Source organism: Stenella coeruleoalba (genome assembly GCF_951394435.1).
Source record: "Stenella coeruleoalba genome assembly, chromosome: 2".
Classification (NCBI taxonomy): Eukaryota; Metazoa; Chordata; class Mammalia; order Artiodactyla; family Delphinidae; genus Stenella; species Stenella coeruleoalba.
In genome coordinates, this window is record NC_137147.1 from 112,430,902 (window position 1) to 112,453,046 (window position 22,145).

Below are 22,145 nucleotides of genomic sequence, written 5' to 3' on the forward strand. Positions count from 1 at the left end.
CAGTGTGATGGGGACTGAGGGCTCCTGAGGAGCATTTGGCAAAGGCGGGGGGCAATTGTAGCAGGGAAGGCCCCCTGGGGTGATGACAGACCACCTGAAACCTGAGGGTGGGTGGGAGTCAGCAGCTGAAAGAGCTTGGTGGGGGGCTGGGTGGTGGGGTATTGGACGAAGACTATTGCAGGTAGAGGGAGCTTCGTTCTGTACGTCCAGAGGCTTGGCAGTGAAAGAGGAAGTATGATGTGCTTGAGGGACCACAGGCCGCCACTGAACCTGAAATCACGCTCAAAGCATGACTGCCGCCATCATCTTGCCTTCTGGGCCTTAAGTAGGCGGTACTAAAAGGTTAGAGTCTTGCTTCCAGCTCTCCTGTCTCCCAGAGTGGTCCTCTGATCTAGGACCTCTGTCGCTAGGGCAGCAGAACTCTGGGGAGTGGTTCACGTCAGGGAGAGCCAGAAGAGGATGGGAAGCCAGGGCTGCAGGACAGACCCCCCCCCTGCCCCGCCCCATGTGTCCCATTTGCTGCCAGGCAGTAGGTGTCTGATGCCTCCTCACCTTCTTCCAGAGGGAGGGCTTCGGGCTTCCCTGCCCGGGGCCCCAGTCTCTTTTATACGCCAGTGTCCTAAGAGGTCTCCCCAGAGCTGTCATGCTTAACCCCATCCCAGATTGGTTTAAATATTTCAATCTGATCCTCATGAATGTGCCTCTGATGCTCCTGGGCTAAGAGCCAGATTCCCTCAGTCTACCAGGTGAGCATGCAGCCTGGACAGAGACCGGGGTGGGACAGCGCAGTACAGGCCTGGGACCAGCCTCGGGACCTGTCCCAAGTGCTCTCCACCAACATCTCCCACGCCACCTCTTCTGCTCCCGGCCCCCGCTGCACTGTGCTTCCCTCCAAGCCTCCATCGTGCCATGCTGCCACCCTTCATGGCCTTTGCCTGTGCTGATCCCTCGGGGTGGAAGGCTTTCATCCCACCCCCAGGCTCTTTAGTTACTGCCTACCGCTTCTTCCAGTTTCAGCCCAAGGATTGGTCGAAAGCTTTCCGTGACCCGCCCCCCACCACCAACCGCCGCCATAGATGCTGTTCCCATCACTCTTCTTAGGTCCCTGTTCTTTTTCTTCCATGGCACCTGTCTCATAAAATATACGTTTGAATTTAATAATTATCTTTCAATTATGTGATGTTTGTTGTCCCTGCTGGGCTGAAAGCTCCCTGAAGATAGGCATCCTGCCTCTCTCCTCTGCCACCCAGTACCCAGAACTTGGCAAACGCTGGCATGTGGCAGACACATCAGTGGATGAATGAACGGGTGACTCAATGGAAGAGCTGCATGGTCATTTGTTTCCTTTTTCTCATTGGGTAGATCCGAAGCCCAAAGGCCTTCAGGGCAATAGAAAGTAGGCTTCTGCCTTTGAGAGGCTGGACAACCTCCCCGATGCTGGTTGAGTTTGGTTCCATACCGTGTCCGTGCCGCTCAGAGCCAGTTGCCCCCGGAAATGCCTGCTCCACAGGGGAAATAAGGGGCTGACCTCACTCATCCACCCAGGCACCCCAGTGTTTTCCTCCAAGAATGAAAGGGCACCTTAGTTCCTCGTCCTTTTCCATACCTGGAGAGCCCGGCTGTGGCCCAGGGGGCAGGCAGCTTATCCCTTCCAGGTGGCAGTGGGGCTGCCCTTCTGAGTGCCAGCTGTCCGTCTGCGATCAGGAGCCTCTGCCGATGCCAGCAAGGGCAGCGTTTGCAAAGAGCAGCCGTATGCTCCTTATTTATTGTGAGGAAAAGAAAACAACTTAAGACCTTGTAATTACACAGCCAGACATGTTCTTAAATAAAGCTTAAGCATTCAGAACTCCAATTAGAATATTAATAATTGCATTCCCCAGCAGCCTTCTCTCTTTCTACTCCTTCCTTCTCCTCCCATCCTTCCTTACTCCTTTTTCCCCTCTGTCTCTCTCATTGGCGCAGGTCTCTGCTGGGACCTCAGCAATCTCTGGAAAGCCTCTCTCCCCGGCTATGATTGGACATACTTGCGAGCCCAGTCTTTTTAAAGATCATCAACACTGATCTTTTTAAAGATCATCAACAGCATTTCTTTTCTTTCTTTTCTTTCTTTCTTTCTTTCTTTTCTTTTCTTTTTCTTTTCTTTCTTTCTCTCTCTCTCTCTCTCCTCCCCCCCCCCCTTCCTTCCTTTCTTTCTTTCTGCGTTGGGTCTTCATTGCTGTGCATGGGCTTTTTTCTAGTTGTGGCGAGCAGGGGCTACTCTTCACTGCGGTGCGCGGGCTTCTCATTGAAGTGGCTTCTCTTGTTGCAGAGCTCGGGCTCTAGGTGCACGGGCTTCAGTAGTTGTGGCATGCAGGCTCAGTAGTTGTGGCTCGCGGGCTCTATAGCGCAGGCTTAGTAGTTGTGGTGCATGGGCTTAGTTGTTCCGTGGCATGTGGAATCTTCTCGGACCAGGGCTAAAACCTGTGTCCCTGCATTGGCAGGTGGATTCTTAACCACTGTGCCACCAGGGAAGCCCAGCAGCATTTCTTAAGTGATTTCAAAGGCATGGGGCTGTACTAAGATTTTCTTGACCACCCCCCCCATCCCCATTTCTGTTAAGCCTTGAGAAGAGGGTAATGTTGTGTTGAGGACACGAGGATTGGGGTCATTCATAGCTGGGCTCCATTTCCAGCTTGACTGCTGACCAGCTGCAAGACTTTGGTCAAGTTCATTAATCTCTTTGAGCTGATTCTTTCTCTGGTGATAAAACCATCTCCATCCATCATAGGCTGGTCTTGGGACTTGGATGAGGTAATGCATTTGAAGTCCTGACATGTAGCAAGTTCTTTCCAGATATTAGGTCTTTTCTTTGCTATAGCTCTAGATCATACCAGAATTTTATGGAGTTTATGTCTGTTGTCCTGGACCCACACTTTCATTGATGTACCTAGAACATGCTAGGCACCTAATAGGTCTCCCCAAGTATCTGTGAAATGCGTTGGATATGTCTTTGTGGGACCCTGAAGGTGGACATAGAGAAGGGCTGTCACTGTTGTGCACGGTTTACTGTTATGAGAGGCCCAACGACATGTTTCCTCTTATGACTACTGCCCAATTCCTTGAATAATATGCTCTCATAACCAACACGGCTACAGTGCTTTATAAACCACTTCTCAAAAATACCATCTCATTTAACATGCAGTGTTAAGGTGAAATAGCAATTACTGGCATCCTCATTTTATTGCTGAAGAAACAGAGAGTGGATTACCCAAGGCCACATAGCTAGAAGCAGTGAAGTGTGTATCAGGACCTGGGTCTGACTCCAAGCTCTCTGTCTTTTCTGCTACACTGGGCTGTTTCCTAAGTCAACGCTGACCCCCGGGTGGGGACTCACCTGGTTTCTGGACCTCGGGGTCTTGATGCTGCTCTGAGACTTACCATAGATTCATCACCGCCTGCTCTTTCTTTTAGTTTCCTTTCCTGTGACATGGGAAATACGTACCAACACTGGTTTTACTGGCAATGTGATAGTAGTTGGATCATTGCCAGAAACTAACTCCAAAGTAGTTTGAAAACATATAGGTTAAACATATAGGTTAACATATAGGTTAAAAATCTATATTAGGGCTTCCTTGGTGGCGCAGTGGTTGAGAGTCCGCCTGCCGATGCAGGGGACACGGGTTCATGCCCCGGTCCGGGAAGATCCCACATGCCGCGGAGCGGCTGGGCCCGTGAGCCATGGCCGCTGAGCCTGCACGTCCGGAGCCTGTGCTCCGCAACGGGAGAGGCCACAGCAGTGAGAGGCCCGCGTACCGCAAAAACAAAAACAACAACAAAAATCTATATTAGATGATTGTATGGATGATGCTATGAAGGGCCTTGTTAAATGCAGGTAACAGGTGCTCTGGAAATGTCTCCCTGTGGCCAGTGCTGTGACTTGGGGGAGGGAGGAGGAATGGAGATACTAAGACAAGACTTGGTCCAGGTACAGTTGAAATGTTCAATCTAGTTGGGAAGATAAAATTAGCTTTCTTAGGCCAGAGATGCCAAAATGCTAACATCTGCTGTTTAGTGCTGACCATACCAGGCAGAGAGATTCTTGTATCCCAGGGTTGCTGGGGAAGGATTCAAGAAGGACATGGGTCTTAAATTTGTCTTTGAAGGAAGACATGCAACATTATATAGGAAGAGGGCGAAAACTCGTAGGTTGTGTGTGTGTTTGTGTGTGTGTGTGTGTGTGTGTGCATTTGCAAGCAAACAGGGAACAAAGCCAAGCGAAAAAGAGAAGAAATATTTATCGTGCTAAACTCTCTACTAGGCACTCTTCCAACAGTAATCCTGCTCAAATAAGTAATATTCTTCCTGTTTTACAAATGAGAACTCTAGGGCTCAGAGAGGTTATGTATCTCGTGCAAGGTCACATAGCTAAAGATATGGACTCATATCTATAAATTGCTTCTGAACTCATGTTCTTTTTGTTGTATCATGGTGCAAAGGCCAGGTCATCTATCTGAGGGTGGTCAGGAGCCCAGCTTTCCCAAAAAGGACATAGGAAGATTGTTTCTTCTTGTCAGAGAAACTGGTATCTCACTCCCACTCTTTTTGTTTACCATGTTCTCAACCTCCATGTGCCACTCCCTGGGGATTCAGCACCATGGCCAGAGCCCAGGGAGCCCTCTTGGGCACATGGGCTGTGAACAGCTCTCCAGAGAGAAGCTCCCGGTCCCTGGCTTCCCCCTGATCTTCTCTCTGGCATCATCACAGCCGCTGACCTGTGACCTTAAGAGCCACGTGGCACTCAGGAAGAGCTTAGTACATGTGGTGGACAGGTGGCCTGCTCTCAGCCATCCTGCCCAGTGGGATCCAGATGTAAACGGGAGGGGATGTGAGACAGGCCTGCTCCTCCAGCCTCTTCTCCTCCCAGGCCCCATACAGAGGGAACAGGGACTGTGATTTATGAGTGGGTTGCCCTCAACTGGGGCATCATGAAGTTGGGAAGGGAATGGGAAGCTGGAGTGGGGTTCTTTCCTCCAGGGCAGAGCCCCCAGGGTCTGTGTCCAGGATTGCTGTGCTCAGTCCCTTTAGCCAAGACTGTTCTGTTTCTGTTGAATGGGGACCCTGAGCAAGTGCATTTGTCATGTGCTTTCTCAGAGGAATAGTCAGAGGGGACAAACTGTGGGAGAAACAGCAGAGCAGGCTGAGTTATGGTGCTGGTGGGTTTGTCCTTCGAGGTGATGTGCCTTCTTCATTCTTGGAAGGCTTTCACCTGAATATGCAAAACAAAGTCCCAACTGGAGAGCAAGACAACTTCCGGCTGATGAGTGTGTGCATATGCACAACTCATACAACACACACAGGTGTACACTATGGTAGTGTGTTAAAGGCATGGATGCTGGAATCAGACACAATGATTCAGGTGCTATTTTAACATTACCAGCTTTGTGACCTTGAACTAGCTACCTAACTTCTAAGCCATGGATTTTTTTAATCTGTAAAATGAGAACGAATCATAACAATAATGTGGACCAGGGCTTCCCTGGTGGCGCGGTGGTTGAGAGTCCGCCTGCCGATGCGGGGTACACGGGTTCGTGCCCCGGTCCGGCAGGATTCCACATGCCGCGGAGCGGCTGGGCCCGTGAGCCATGGCCGCTGAGCCTGCGCGTCCAGAGCCTGTGCTCCGCAACGGGAGAGCCCACAACAGTGAGAGGCCTGCGTACGCAAAAATAAAAAAATAATGTGGACCATAAAAGGTTTTGGGGAAGATTCAATGGACTAACATCTTTAATATCTAATATCTTTAGTATTAGTTCCTATCAAGCACTCAATAAATGTTACCTTTTATTTCTATTTCTCAGAAAATTATTTCTGTATCCCAACTTTCTTCAGTTTATTGACATGATTATTGTTAATGATTCTGGAAAAATTCCCATAGCAGGGAAAAATGATTAGCAAGTTAATTGTTTGCACTTGTCTTTAAAGCTCGTGGTTTAAATTAAGCTGAGGTCAGCCGTAGTAGTGCTGGGATAAGAAAGAATTAGTTGAGTTTGGCACCCTGATCAGTGCAAGATTTGTGAAATTCAGACCCTTCGGTGAAATGTACCTGCATGCTTTCGTTTAACTAACAATGATTGTGATCAAAGTGGGAACTACATCTTCCGTCTTCCGCCTTTTGAAAAGAGCTATCAGCAGAAACGCAGTTCACAAATGCTAGTGTGGGTGGTCACCCCTGGGAGTGCCAGCCTTTGTCAGGCCCAGGCACCATGTGCTCTTTCCCTCTGTTCCTCTCTCTCTCTCTCTCTCTCTCTCTCTCTCTCTCTCTCTCTCTCTCTCTCTCTCTCTCTCTCTCTCGTTTCTCTAAGTCTCAATTTAAAGTGCCTCATCTCTACAGGCGAAGGCCCTCCCTTCCCAGTTGAGATTCCATCCTCACGCAGCCTGGGGGAAGGTGAAGAAACAGCTTCTTGGAGGTCGTTCCACTCTACATGAAACCAAGTGGAATGAGGGGCAGTTCTGGGTTCCATAAATTCAAATGAGATAAGAGTTCTTGTCTCATCTCTTCCTTCCATAAAAGTCCCCATGGACTTGGCCAGGTCTCTGCAGGAGGGAGGCCATGGGGAATAGGAACGAACGATGCTTTTCTCAAACATTTTGCAGAATTGGACAATAGAGACCAAAAGACTGTGCATGGTATAAATTACAGAAAACAGTGGTGTAATGACATTGTTTGGTGAATAAATTAAAGCCCTGAGTCAGGAGGCCAATAACAGAGAGTGAGCAAGCAGAGAAGTCTAATTAAAAGGAGAAAAGAGATATTTTCAGCTGATACTGGAAATGAGACCAAGATGGCGGTGGGGTGGCTGGATGGGGGCGGTGGGCCTCTTCCTATGGCTGTAGCTCAGCAGAGAGGATACAGCTGTCATAGGTAATCGCACAAGGTGAGAGGCGAGGCCAGTGCTTCTGAAACCGAGGAGGAGGGAGAGTGGAGACCCGGAGAATTTTAGTAGAAGGAAAGCCACATGAGCTTTGGAAATAGAGAGAGCTGTAGGTTCCTGAACTTTGCAATGATTTAGAATAAGTGGGGATAGGAGAGGTCTGTGTGAAGACAGATGAGAACCTGGGGAATGAGGAGGGAGACCGGGAGTGAGGCTGGGTGGCTTCGGGGTCACGGGCTTCTGGGGATGGTTCTGGGTCTCATGTATCTGCAGCTGTGGACTTTCTTGAGAATACCCTCTGACTTGCCCTTTCTAAGGATTAGAAGAAACAAGATATTTTATGCAAGGGCACCCGACCTGGGCCAGCTGACGTGCATGGACATGGGGACCATGGCCAGGCTGACTGCATCTCACCACCCTGTGGGACCAGAAAAAGTTTTAGGCAATGGAAAAAAAATTCAAATTCTGAGCCACAAGCAAACCTTTTTGGACAGGTCCCCTTCCCCAAATTCTTCCAGAAATGTGGTCAATGAAGAGTTTTCCATGGAGGAACGTGTCTTGTTAACCCCATGCACCAGTGCCAAGCATTGCCTGGCATAGACTAGGTACTAAATCAGTATGTGTTGAATGATGGAGGGGGTGGCGTTTGCCTTTTAACAGAGTAAAAGCTGGGATGAGACTAAAACTCATTTTGTTTCGAGAATTTGCTCATCTCTTTTGTTCTGTGCTGTAAACCAACACCTAGAAGAGGGCGTGGCACATAGTAGGAATTCATTAAAATTATTGTCCAGACTGGAATGCTCTGAGAGCACAAGAGGAGCTAACTAGATGGGATTCTGGGACCACAGATATGAACTGGGACTGTTTGGACACACCTGGCCATGTGGTCGCCTGTCATCAGTACTTATTGAATGAATTAATCTTGTATCCATGGAGATATTTAAGGAAAGTGAGGGTTTTGTGATTTTTTGTTGGTTTTTTTTTGCGGTACACGGGCCTCTCACTGTTGTGTCATCAGATAGAATATCATCTAATCCATCAGGGCTGCGACAGGGGAATTATGATGTGAGATGGGAGGCTGGAGGCTTCCTAGGTGCTGACCCTGGCAGTGCACTAGGTAGGGAGAGAGGCTTCCAGATCCTCAAGTAGACTGTGAAGGGGGTACTGATGTGCCCCTTTCAGCATCCTCCCTCCCATATGGTGATGTGAGGTAGCTTTCACCCTGCCCTCCTTCCTCTGCTATTGTTGCTGGGCAAACAGAGTGGCCACAGGACTGGACCAGGGCAACCACTGTCCATGTGCAGAGGTGGGAGGTCCAGAGGTCTCCCTGGGCTGCCTGGAAGTCTCAGGATCCAGAGGAAGAGGCTGGGGGGAGGTGGTGGGTAGACAGGAAGCCAGAGCAGGAGGGAGCTGGGGCGTTGCTTAGATAAGGCCCATCTGCCTCTCCATCCACAGCTTTTGAATGTAATATTAAAATGTTCCTCATTATTTTCCTTGGATGGGTTTGCTATCCTGATATTAATTATTCTTAAAGGTCAACAGCGCTCTTTTGAATCCCCTTCTGTTCTATCGTGTAATCAGTTAATTAATTGGAAACCATTTAGCAGCGTCTGCCGAGCGTGTTGCTGGGTGCGAGTTTTCTTGTTTTGCTGCTCCCGCAGTGATGGTTCCCTCCATGTGCCTGTTTTCTTCCAAGGATTTGGGAACTTGAGCGTGGGCTGCACCCTTCATCCCTCCCTCACCTGATGGACCCCCACTTTGCTCACAGTAGCTTCAGAGGTGTCATGTCATCAGCTTTTGTCTTTGTGAGTCTCTGCGAGTAGTAATAGCCCATTTCCATTGAGGACCTGCATACGCTGGGCACTGCAGGGAGTGTCTGTACATATTATTTAATTTAATTCTCACCATCTAATGTGGTAGAGATTTTGCTCCCATTTCAGAGCTCAGCGTGGTGAAGTGAGCCATCCAAGAATTATAGAGCTAGAAAGCGGCTGAGCAAAGATGGAACCTTCTATCCTTGTTTGCTAGGATGCTGGTGCTTCAGAGCATCTGGGAGAGGAGACTTGGGTTGTTGCGGGAGAGTCTTAGTCGCAGGTGCTGCTGGTTCATTACAGGTACAAGCATCTGATATGAGACGGGAGCCCTGTTAGTTCTTTACTGAGCTTCCATTTTGCTTGCTGTCTCTAAAATCTGATGTATGCAGAGGGAATTCCTCAGCAGCTTGACGGCAGAGCAGAAGTGGGAAGCAATGCTTGTGGGTCAGAATGCATCCAGCCCCTGAACCCTGTCAGCCTCCCAGCACTACGCAGTCACATTGAAAGGCTGACCTGTGCTAGACTCATTGGCAGCTCGTGTTTGTTCCAGCTCAGATCTCCTGCCCACGCCTCTCCTGGAGACGGGCTCCAAGGTGCTCCAAGCCTGGGCGTGTTATCATGTGTATGACTCTACCAGCCCCCTCCCTGCCTGGGCTCTGGGCTGCCCCTGAAGGGGGAATACAAAGGTCAGCTCTGGTTGACGGTTCTCCATGCTTTTCCCTGGTGCTAGCACCTGGCTCTCTATCCTCTATGGCTTTCACACAGTCTCAGTTAGCTCAGGGGACACAATGGGAAATTTGACTCGAGTTCCTTTTTCAGAGACCAGGATGTCAAGTCCTCCCAGATATGGGGTGGGGAGGGTTTTCCAAATTCTGCTTAGGAACGGTAGGATCCTGTCCTAGGGGTGGTGACAGGTGGGAGACATTGGGAGCACAGGAGGTGGAAACCCCAGTAACACAGCTCCTCCTGCTGTTCCTGGCAGGTGGTAAAGAACACAGACTCTGCAGACAAGCTGCTGGGGTTCAATTCCTGGTTCCCCCACGCAGCAGCTGCTAACCCAGGGCAAGCTATCTAACCTCCTTGTTCCGTGATCTCCCCTCTGTAAAGTGGAGACCAGGACAAGGATGCTGATGATTTGATGATGACGACGATGATGGTAGCACATGGCTGGTGGGGTGGTTGCAGTGTTTAATTGGGCTCGTGTGCAAAACCTTTAAAGAGCGCAGGCCCAAAGCAAGGACCACTGGGCGTGTGAGCTCCCATCATTACTACCACCTGCAATACCTCAGCCACCCCAGCGAAGCATTGAATACTTACTCTGTGCCAAGAACTTGTTTTGGGCACATGTATTAATTCATCTTAATCCTCCAAGCTGCTCTTTAAGCCTTCTGCTTATGACTTCTGTGGTTAGGATGCAGAGACTGAGACCCAGAGAGGTTCAGTCACTTTTTCAGGGAGGGTCACCCAGTTCGGGAGTACCAGAGCCAAGCGTCTAGCCTGTCTGTCTGGCCCCAGAGTCCGGGCTGTTTATCACTACGCCAGTGGTTCTTACGCTCGAGCCTGAGTCAGCATTCCCTGGAGGGCTTGATACAACACAGGATGCTGGGCCCACCCCAGAGCATCCGACTCAGCAGGTCTGAGGTGGGGGCCCTGGGAATGTGCACTTCTAACAAGTCGCCGGTGATGCTGATACTGCTGGTTGGGGACCACACTTTGAAAATCTCTCCCTGCCCGGCACGATGCGGCTTCGCAGAGCAGTACAGCGGGGATGTGATTAGGTTCTCCGTCACATGGCCTGACCGGGCTCTTCCTGCACTAGATCAGCTGCCCATGCACTCCTTAAAAATTCATCTGTTACCCAGTTCCTCACATGATCTCTGTGTCTGAGCCTCCTGGCCAGTGGGGGCGGAGGAGAAGGCCCCGAGCGCCAGTGGCATTCATGTGTCCTCCTGACAGCGTCCAGCTACGGCTCTTTATCCCTGCAGACTCTGGTCTGAGAAAGGGGAGGGACAGGGAGGCCTGAGCTGCTCCGTTTCAAAGGCACCCAAAGCCTTCAGGCCACTGTCAGCAAAGTCGGCTGTGTTCCACCCTGGCTACTCCAGAGAGAGGCCTCAGTTAACCTTTTGGCCCTAGTTGATGACACTGTGCTCCAGGCTTCTCGTGGGGACCCGTCCTTGGGCAGCCAGGAGTGTGGCCTTTGTCGGGAGGGCCGGGCGCCGTCGTTTCTCCCGGAGCGTGGTTCTGGCCCGCTGTTGCCATGTGCCTCCTCCGTCTCCATGCGTAGCACCACCCTCTCTGCCCTTGCCTGGGTGACCCCTCCACTCGCCAGGCTCCCCGGCCCCAGCCTTGATCACACTCCTCGGTTTGGAGCTCTGATCTTACTATCTCCCTCGCTCTTCCGCTACTCCCTTTCCGCAGGTCCATTTCCCCCATGGCAGCCTGGACTTCCCTCGCTGCCTCTCCCTTTCTCAGATTCCTAACCCTCCTTCATCCTCCAGGCCCACCAGGCATGGAGTTCCACAGGGACCCCTTCCTGGAGGGACCCCCCACGGGTTTCCCTAAAACAGTCTCCAGGTGGTAACCCCGCATCCTACACTCAGAACTCCTGCTGAGGAGGGGCCGAGGGGTGGGGTGAGGGGAGCAGACAGATTCATCCTGCAAATCCAGGAGGCACTTTGGGCAGCCAGGGCCCAATTTGTTCATTTTAGTCAATTTCCAGTGTGGTGACAGCCCTTCTCCAGACTTCCTGGTGGCACCTCCCCACTGGCGATCCTCCACCAAGTTTCAGGCGGGGATTGCTAAGTCCCCTTCCTAGCTATGAATAATGACATTTGTTCCCAGGAGCCCTCGTAGGAATGCCTTAACTCCTGACAGAGTGCCTCTTTACATCTGGACACATGACTGTTTTATTCTCTTATATATGTAGGATCGTGCAACCTTTTAGGACAGAAGGATTTGATAGGAACCAAAGTAAACTCATTTACTAGATTTCTCTAGATCTGTGGTTCTTGAAGTAGGGTTCCCAAACTAACAACGTCAGCGTCCCCTGGAAACTGCCTAGAAATGCAAATTCTAGGCCAGACCTACTGGATCAGAAACTCCGGAGGGAGGTGGAGCCTGGCTGTCGGGTTTACAAGCCTCCGGGTGATTCTGATACCCAGACTTGGAGAACCTCTCTGTGATGCTGTTCTCAAATCCACACCTGGCCTGTGTTTCTTCAACCACTCATCTTGAAGGAGGGTTGGGATGCAATGTCGACCTAATCAGATTTCTTTATAAAAAGGCCCAAGGCAACTTTCTGCTCACAATTTTGTTGTTTTTAAGAGAGCCATAGATTTTCCTTGAATCCCAAGAGTAGATCTCAGAATGAGGACAGGTGCCTGGCCTGGTAGACAGGTAATTAGCAGGATTATGCTTTCTGTATCTTGAAGAGCAGCATGGTACTCCTGCCCGTCTCCCTCCCCACCTGCCTTCCCTGGACTCAGGTTTCCCCGGTCCTGACAGCACCCTAGGCGGTTGCCTGAGTGTGGCCTGCACCAGGCTCACCTCTGGTTCCCTCCTCCCTCAACAGTCCCCCCATCACTTTTAGTCAGTAGGGTCGTCCTTTGGTATCATCTGGGGGGATTGGTTCCAGGACCCCCGCCAGATACCAAAATCCAAGGATGCTCAAGTCCTTTATATGAAATGGCGTAGTACCGTCTGCCCTCCATATGTGCGGGTTCCGCATCCTTGAATTCAACCAACCGTGGATAGAATCCGCAGTTGGTTGAATCAGTGGATGCAGAACCCGCAGATACAGACGGCAGACTGTCACTGTGGTTTCTCGATTTTCCCACGGATGCTCTCACAGATGGTCTCTGCATCTTTGTTTTCCTCTTGTCACGACAGCTCTGGAGTAAAAAATGAGTGTGAGGCTTTGGTCCCATCACCACGTCATCCTGCATGTACCAGAGCTTCTCCTGGGGCGGTAGGCTCCCCGAGCCAGGCTGACTCACTCTGCCCCTGAGTGGCCACTGCTGGGAACGCCCGTGTCTGCCGGGCTGTGCCCTTCTGGGGCTCCAGAGACAGCTCATGTGCTTCAGGGCAATTAGCTTTTGGTTAATTGTCTGAAAAGAAACTCCCAGGGAACAAAACCCCCAGAATAATCTCAATGACACTCAAGGTCTGATATAAAGCAGGCGAGTGAAGGAACAAAGTTGACTTTAAGGCCTTTTCTGGGGTTTGCGGCCTGGTGAATACCCAGATGCAGGTTGATCTCTGACCACACCTCTGACTCTCAGGCCTCGGGGTGAGGGCTGCTTCTTCCCTGGACCTGTGGGGACTTTGGGCTCTGCCCAAGCACGTGAAGTGTGGGCTATGACGGGCAGGGGCATAGACACCAGCACGTCTCCAGGGGAGGAGATGCTACCTGTTCTCTCATTAAAATGGGTTTCCATATTATTTTGTTGAACTGAGATTTTGTCAGTGTTGAGCTAGGGGGCATTGCCTGGGCCTCTGGTATTTGTTTTAATGGGCTTGGCCTGTTGCAGCTTTGGTGTCTGGAGATGAGCAGATAAGAGCAGAGACGCCATCCATGAATGATGATAGATTGTGTTCATTGAGGGCCAGGCCTTGTACCACCTGCTTTCTGCACCCCATTTGCCATACCCCATTTAATCCTCACCACAACTCCAAGCACTGAGGCACAGAGAGGTTAAGGAACTTACCCAGGGTCACAGAGCATGGAAGTGGCAGTGGTAGGACTGGCCTCCAGACCCATGTGATGCAGAAGTTTTGTGGGAATTTTCAGGTGAACTTGCTGCACATTTACTGAGCATTCACTTACTGGATTCCAGGTGCTATCAAGGATATCACACTGAAAAGAAGTGGTTGCCTTCAAGAAAAGCAGTCTGATGGGGGAGGCTGACACATGCACAGCTGCCATTCAAAGCTGGCAGTCTGAGACGTGGGCTGTGCTCAAGGCCCAGGAAGAATGCAGTGAGAGAAGGAGGAGGGAAGAAAGGTTTCAGAGTGTGTGGCACTGGCCATACGTAGAGAGAACCACTTAAATGTACCTGAAGCTGGGGAACAAGAACACGAAAGGTGTCGAAAGCACTGGGCAGTGCCAGGAGAGAGGGAGGAGTGTCAGGAAGCTCCAAGGGTACAGGCAGCCCGCTGGGTGATACCCTTCTGTTCGTGGTTGGTCTTTAGTGTTGGTTATGGGGAGGGGATGAAGGATGCGGGAGGGACTTGGGTGGTGCGAGAGTATATGGGAACAGGAGGTTGAGGTCATCGTCTGAAAAGATTTGAACTTCAACGTAGAATCTGGACCTGATTAGGTGGGCCAAGCATTCTAAGAGTCCAGTAATCTATGCCCAAGTCTGGTCACCCATGCGTCCTTCTCCACCCCCCTGCCCCCCAGCATGTGGCAAGTCCTGTCCCCTCTTTCCCTTCCTGTCCTGAGCTTCTCCAGTCCAAGAGGACACTGGCAGTCACTCAGGGATGTTGCCGTGTACTTGAGGACAACCGGCGTGATTTCCTTCCGACAAACAAGCTATGTGACTGCTTGATTGTGGGACAGATTGGCATCTGGGGAAGAGACACCTGATGACCTTGGTGAACTTACAGTTATATTTCTCCACCTGTTGGCTGCTCCTCTCCACTGAGGGCCTCATCAATGCCTGGCTTTGATGGATGCTCTAGGCCTGTACCTTCCAATATAGTAGGCTTGGCCACCCGTAGCTATGGAGCATTTGAAATGTGGCCAGTCCAAACCGAGAAGTTCTGTGAATGTAAAATACACATGGATTTCAAAGACACAATACAAAAAAGAAAAAAATATGAAATAGCTCATTAGTATTTTTTTATATTGATCACATGAACTGATGGTATTTGTATGGATTGGGTTAAGTAAAATATATGAACACAACAAATTTCACCTTTTTCTTTTCACTTATTAAAATGTGACTCCTAGAAAATTTTAAAAAGTATGTGTGGCTTGCGTTATTGGCGAGTGCTGGTCTAGCTCGGGGATTGGCATACTTTTCATAAAGGGCCACATACTAAATATTTTAGGCTTTGTGGGCCATCTGGTCTCTGTCACAACTGCTCAACTCTGCTGCTTTAGTGCAAAAGTGACTTGTATTTGTTTTCTATTGCAGCTGTAACACATTACCATAAACTTTGTGGTTTAAAAACACAAATTGCGTGTCTTACACTCTGTGGGTTAGAGGTCCCACATGGGTCTCACTGGGCTAAAATCAAGGTGTTGTCAGGGCTGGGTTCCCTTCTGGAGGCTCCAGGGAGAATCCGTGGCATCACATCTTCCAGCTGCTAGAGGTCATGTGCATTTCTTGGCTTTTGACCCTCTTTGCCTCTGTGCTTTCTTCTGTGTCTCACCTCTCTCTGACCTCCCTGCCTCCCTTTTCCATGTTTAAGGACCCCTGTGATTACTTTGGGGCCACAGGATAATTAAGGATAATTTCCTCATCTCAAGATCCATACTGTTAATCACATCCGCAAAGTCCCTTTTGCCATAGAGGTTGACATATTCACAGATTCTAGAGATGAGGCCGTGGACATTTTGGAGGACTGTTATTCCACCTGGGCCATAGATTTAGACAATGTGTAAATAAATGGACATGGCTGTCTTATAATAAAACTGTATTTACTAAAACAGAGTGCTGGCCCACAGGCCATAGCTTGCTGACCTTGGCACCCAACGATTAATGAATCTGCACACAGTTCCAACGTGATTTTTTTCCCCACATCACCAAGCAGTTCTGGGACACCAGCTGGGTGTCTTACAATTCAACTCAATTTTGACATTATCTACCCAGAGATAGCATCAGACTCCACAGGCTAAGGGCTCAGTCCCACAAGGCCACCCCCTACTACAGGTGCTAATCGCAGCTCCAGGTTGTCACTGGGCTTCTGACCAATCAGCTATAAATCAGAGGTTTCATGACCCCCTCCTTAGGTTCGATCAATTTGCCAGAGTGGCTCACAGAACTCAGGAAACTCATCTACTCACTAGATTACTGGTGTATTACAAAGATATTAAAGGATACAAATCAACAACCAGATGAACAGATACAAAGGGCGAGGTCTTGAACAAAAGAGCCTCTGTTCCCGTGGAGTTTGGGGCCTGACACAAAGGGAAGTGTTCTGGTTCCCCAACCCCTGTCCTTTTGGGGCTTTATGGGGGCTTCATTGCCTAGGCACAATTGTCCATTGGTGATTGATTTCCTTTCCTCTCAAAGTAAATCGAGGGGTGGGAATGAAAGGTCCCAACCCTCTATTCATGGTTGGTTCCCCTGACAACCAGACTTCCATCTTTAGGGGATTTCCAAAAGTCACTTTGTCCTCTGAAGCAATTTTAGGAACTGAGGACAGGACACCGAGTGTTATAAGAAAGGGTGCTCCTGTTGTTCTTATCCTTCAAGAAATTCCAAGCGTTTGGGGAGCTGTGAGCCATGAACCGTGGATAAGGACCAAATATATACTTCTTATCACCATGATCTTTTCTCTAAGTATATTATGTGGGCTGATATTTTTGCTAGAATTCCATGGAGGAGGTTCTGTGGGCCAATAAGCTTGAGAGATTCAATGGGTCAGATCCTTCATTTAGTAAAGGCTCTGAGAAGTTCTGCAGTAAATAAGCCTGTTTAATTGTATTTAGTACCACATTTTTCAAGCAACATGAAACTTTTTCCCTTGTCATACCCATTAATATATGGCAGATCTCAGATTCCTAGGAACATTCTCTGGGAAACCCTGGTTTAGCTCAGTCCAGGGCCTTGTGGAAAAGCTGCCTGCAGTCTCCTGATCTAAGGTCAAGACACCACTCACGTCACTTGAGATTTGATTAGAGAAAGCATTTTGGCTTCATTAAAGTTCATTAAATGAGCCATCCAGTGTAATTTAGCTGAATAAAAATGGCTCAGATGGCTTTAACCCACACCCCCTCTTACAGCAATTTAATTGAGGGAGAAGCAAATATGTCAATGATGTAGAAAAATACTTCTTGGCCTCCAAGAGGGACACAGGGCAGCAGCGTCTGCTTCCTTGTCACAGGCGCTGGATTTTAAGGGGTTGGCTCAGGGGGGCTCGGGGGTGGGCAGCAGGCTTTGGTGGAGAGATGGCCTGGAGCCTCCTTCCTTCCCACTGGTTGGTTCAACCTGAGGAGGTTGATGGCAGCCACCCTAACTGCTCCTCATGCGGGGCTGCAGGCATCTTCGGTTTGGGCTGATATGCCTAAAGTCCCAAGTTCAAGATCATGACGTGTAAGTTCCCTGGTTCTCCGAGAAGCGGGGAGGAGACTGTGAGCCTTCTCTGTCTCCATGGTTTGTTCCTTTTTAGCAACTCTCTGCGGGGTCAGTGCTGCATGAAGGAATTCTCCTTTCTTGACTTTTTTTTCCAGATCCTTCAGAAATTTCAAAAGAATCTTGGCGTGGCATGGCAGGGGAGGGAGTTGGCTGTCTTCAGGAAGAATGAGGAGAGAGTTCTTTCATGGGGAAAGTTAGAAGGGGAGAGACAGACAGCTGAGGAGGTGTTGGGTCTTCAGGAAGGAAGAATTGCATCTTTCTAATGCTGCCTTCATGGATGGAGGAAATCATATTTACATCATGATGTTGGCAGCCAGCAAGCCACAGCCCCCATGGGAGCCTGTGAAAGCAGGAGGGGTTGGACCTTTGTTGCTCTCTGGGGAGCCATGCTTGCTGCTCTGAGCCCATACGGTGCTTAGAATAGTGCTTTCTGCAAGCAGCAGCGTGAATCCTCTAGGAAAAGTCAGTGACCATGGCATTCACCATTAAGGATGCCAGCTGAGCATACCCCTGGGTCTCTGTGTTCTCTCATAACCATCTTTTGCAGCAGGAGGCTTGCGTATGCCCAGCAGGGAGCTGACTGAGTGGATGGATGCCATGTTGCATCTTCATGGCTGCACCCTGGTTGGGAAGCTGGTTGCCTAGAGCGATGGGACATAGGCAGAGTGAGGGAGGGACTGAAAATCATGACTTTGGAGGCTTTCAGGAATCATAGTTGGGCAGCCAACTGTCAGGACCTTGGGGCAAAAGAGGGGCTGAGGACAGGTATACTAGTTTGCTAGGGCTGCCGTAACAAACACTGCAGACTGGGTGCTTTAAACAACAGAAATTATTTCTTCACAGTTCTGGAGTCTGGAAGTCCAAGATCAAGGTGTCAGCAGAGTTGGTTCCTTCTGAGGCCTCTTACCTTGGCTTATAGATGCTGACTTTTCCTCGTGTCTTCACATCATCTCCCTCTGTGCATGTCTGTGGCCTAATCTCTTCTTATAAGGACACCAGTTATATCGGACTAGGGTTCATTTCAATGGCCTCCTTTAACCTTAAGTACCTCTTTAAAGGCTCTGTCTCCAAATACAGTCACATTCTGGGGTCCTGAGAGTTCAGACTTCAACATATGAATTTTGAGGAGACACAGTCCAGCCCGTCATAACAGAAGATAAAACCCAAGTGAGAGGGACTAAGGAGATGCAGAGGTGGAGTGAACGTCCAGGAGCTGAAGTGGCAGTAGGGCGAACCCAGCAAAGGTCTGTGGTGTGGACAGGGGAGATGCCCGACTGAATGGTGCCGGTGGGGCAGCCTGGCTTAATAGCACAGGAACGACGGGGCACCTGCATCCAACAATCCCTTACACACTCCTCAGTGTCCTAAGACACTTAAGACCTAAGACACAGCCTGCCCCTGGGCCTGCCTCTGCTGGTACAAGAGGAGGTACTTCCAAAGTCAGCCGCACCCTTAATCTGGGAAATCCATGGTACCTTCTTCAGGATCACTGTGGATGGGAATCAGTGTCTCCTTCTCAACTGTCAGCCCCAAAGGATGCAGTTTGTTTTGGGGCAACAGAAGGATTCATCTGGTCGGCTTCTCTTGGCTGCAGGGTCCATCTCGAGTGACCCTCTTGTTGGATGGTAGAGTTCCCAGGGTAGAGGGTGACATCCTTCCCAATTGTGGGGCCCCATCCTGCTGCAGTTGGGCACCCCCTTTAGGAGGGCCATGGACTGCTTCCCATCCTGAGGTTCCCCTTGTTCACCACAGGGCTAATGCAGGAGGGGCCATCTCAGCCTGTTCTTCCTCAGGTTCAGAGTTTGGCCACCTGTGTGCCTGGCTCCCTGTTTCCAGAGGACCCAGTAGCTGCATTGCCATGGTTCATTGCTCTGGGCCCCAGAGTCTGGGCTGTGAATGAGCCAGTAGTGCAGGACAAAATTAATGACTGTGTTTGGTACTCTCAGGTGGGAGATACGGGGGCGAGGTCATGGAGCTTGATTTTGGGAAAGTGTTTGATGCATCATCTCGTAATATCTTGCTCACCAAATTAATTCCAACGGTCAGGTGACTTGGAAACTGGCCATTGACTCAAGCACAAGTCAGAGACGAGTGATAATGGATCTGTAAGGGAGGAGGCTCAGGGCTGCGGTGAGGCCCAGAGGTTCTTAATTAAACCTTTGTCTGGTGAGGGGGGTAACCGGCCCATCAATAACTGATGACAGGTGAACACAGGTGAGGCATCAGCTAGAAGGAAAATCAGGGGAAGTGAGTTCTGAGTGGGTGTTAAGTTGGTTAAAGCCCCCTGCCTCTTTCCCATCTGCCCAGCACATGAGCAGTTATAAATGCCTCTGAAGGCAGGATGGCCAGAGGTGTGCCCTGCTTGCCTTGTTGGCGGTGTATGTTTGCCTTTCTTGTCTTTTGTGTGTTTGTTTGTCTCTGTGGCTGGATGCTTCTATCGTGTGTCTCTGGCAGGGTGCTGTGTACGGTTGCCCAGGTTGTGCGCACTGCTTTCCTCCTGGGACTTGTGCAGCACAGCGTCTGTGTCTCTGGGGACACACACTGGGTTGTGTGTATGTGTACCTGGGCGTTTACATGTCTGTGTGTTGGTTGCAAATGTTCCTGGGTATGCCTCTTGTGGCCTGTTGTTGGAGTCTTCACGTTAAGGCTACTCAGAGATGTTCAACTTTCATTGGCCACCTCTGAGCCCCAGTTTCCTCATCTGTTGCATGGAGATAATAGCAATACCCGTCTTGTAGAGTTGCTGTAAAAATTAAATGAGATCATGAATGCAGAAGTGGGTAACACAGTAGCTGGTGCTTAGTAAGCCCTTGGTGAATGGCAGCTGTTGATTGTGAGATGGTGCAGGGGGGCAGGAGGGGGTGAGAGAAGGAGAGTATCTGGACTGCAGAAGGAGAAGGTGGTCTGTGCACCACTGGGACCGTCAGGGAGGAGGGAGGGGAGAGGGCAGTCATGGACAGAGCCCACGAGTGTTGCTGTGGCCGCTCCATCTGGCCAAAGAACCGGAGGAATCCAGAGGGGCCCTTTCTCCTCCAGGTGGGGCTTGGTGGGTGGGGGGAGGGTGGGGAGAAGCCGCAGATGAGACACCCCTGGGAGAGCCAGAGCCCATCTCCCCCCTTACCAGGTGTCCCAGGCCCCCTCTCCCCTCTAACATGTAATAAGGAGATAATGCTATTTCTTATTCTTTATTTGCCCAGAATGCCTGTTATTTTCTTTCTTTCAGAATCCAATTTTCTCTTGACATTTATGCCTAATGTAGCAAAACATGACCTTTGTGAAAGGACATTGCTGGCAACCCGCTCCCTGCCTCGGGCCCCCCAAGAACTACTGGCACACTCCTGGGCTGCCTCTCCCTCGGAGGTGGGCAAGGCTTCCATTTCCCCGGGACCGCTTCTGTGTTCCCGCCTCCTCCTTCCGGCCGGGGGCGGAGCCGGGGACGGGGCGTGTTTCCCAGGGCTCAGTGCGTCTGGTGTTCCCGGCGCTCTCACAGGAGCTGCTGCTCAGTTTTAGAACCAGGGGCGTTGTTCCAGGCTGCGCTGGAGTCGGGCAGAGAGCTCAGGGCCCCCGGGCCTTGTCTAACTTCTGCTGCCCCTGATGCTGTTGTGCGTAGACAGTAAACCAAGAAAAGCAAAACAAAACAGAAGACTTCTGTCTGGGTGAGGCACTCACCTTTATTGAAACATCATAGCGGCTCATGGTAATGGAGAATTACCATGAACAGGTAATGAAGCCTGTTATCCTTGACCCCGAGTTCCAGCTCCTGGTGTAAGGTCAGCGCCTTTGATGAGCGTACGTGTCTGATCCCCTGTTCCTCCCTCCCAATCAGGAGTTGCTCTGCAGGGAGCTGGGTGCCTGGGTGTCCTCAAGTGGCCATCATGCAGTTCTTCTGTCACCCTTTTCCTTCCGGTCAGTGGGGGAAGGAGACCGTTTGTAGGAATAAGATGCGCCATGGTTAGGGGTTTTGTGAAGCTGAGCATGTGGATGGGTTGAGGTTTATAGTCTTTTAGTGAGAGCCTGTGTTGTCACACACACCAGTGCTTTACAGTCCTGCAGAGAGGAAGTGGGTGACAGTATGGGGCTATGGGAGGCTCTCCTAGCAAGGGCTATGGGCTTAAGGACTCTGAAAGGAGAGAGTGCTGGGGACTGGGGAGAGAGTGGGACAGTAAACTTGGGTGATACCTACTGGACACCTTCCCTTCACCCCAGTCCCCTGCACCCCAAGAATGGGGTCTTCCTCCCCCACACAGTCATGGGCTGTCACCCATGAATATGTGTATAAGCAGGAGTCTGTGTTTGCATTTATTACCTACATGTTTAATGGACATAAATACACATGTGCTTATACACACGTGTGTGCATGTGGATAGGTATTTACCTAAGTGCAATTCTTACCGCTCTCCTTTCTCATCACTAGATAAGTACGTGGTTCCTGGGGTGCCACTTGAGCTCTAGCTGTCTCCAGCTGCTGCCTTGAAGGGCTGTTACCACATCAAAAGTTGTTTGTTGAGGGGCTTCCCTGGTGGCGCAGTGGTTGAGAGTCCGCCTGCTGATGCAGGGGACACGGGTTCGTGCCCCGGTCTGGGAAGATCCCACATGCTGCGGAGCGGCTAGGCCCGTGAGCCATGGCCGCTGAGCCTGTGCTTCCGGAGGCTGTGCTCCGCGATGGGAAAGGCCACAACAGTGAGAGGCCCGCGTACTGCAAAAAAAAAAAAAAAAAAAAAAAAAGATGTTTGTTGAGCCTGGCAAAGGCAGATCTGCCTCAAATGGGAAGGGGAAGCCCTATCCCATAGCTTGTCCTTGTGTTTGAATATCTGCTCCTCTGATGAGCTGTGTCTACTGTCTATACCTCACCCAGCCTGAACTTCTCCCCTGAGCTCCAGACCCAGGCATCCAACAAGCTATCTTATCTCTCTTCTTTGGACGTCTAACAGGTATCTCAAACTTAGTGTCTGCAAGGGGGAGGCTCTTGATCCCCACGCCGCTCCCCAGTTGGGACCCCTTTGAGCCTTCCTCGGCTCACTAAATGACATCACCACTCTCCTGGTTGCTCAAGTCTCCCTCCTCTGCCCGATCCAATCCCATAGGAAGTTCTGGCAGCTCTCCCTCCACCACCTAGC

General features: G+C 50.3%; 1 protein-coding gene across 9 annotated transcripts in view; it reads left to right on the forward strand.

The window, feature by feature from the left end:
• NTRK3 (neurotrophic receptor tyrosine kinase 3) overlaps positions 1-22,145 on the forward strand; it is a gene marked incomplete at its 5' end in the record, with an annotated part of 581,909 nt that overhangs the window by 297,349 nt on the left and 262,415 nt on the right. Inside the window, one exon of one of the 9 annotated variants that reach the window (XM_079911029.1) lies at positions 20,556-20,749. The exons of the other annotated variants lie outside the window; for them this stretch is intronic. Coding sequence (XP_079767155.1) covers positions 20,742-20,749 — 8 coding nt within the window. Of the gene's footprint in view, positions 1-20,555; positions 20,750-22,145 lie in introns of those variants that run through there. 9 annotated transcript variants of the gene reach the window in all.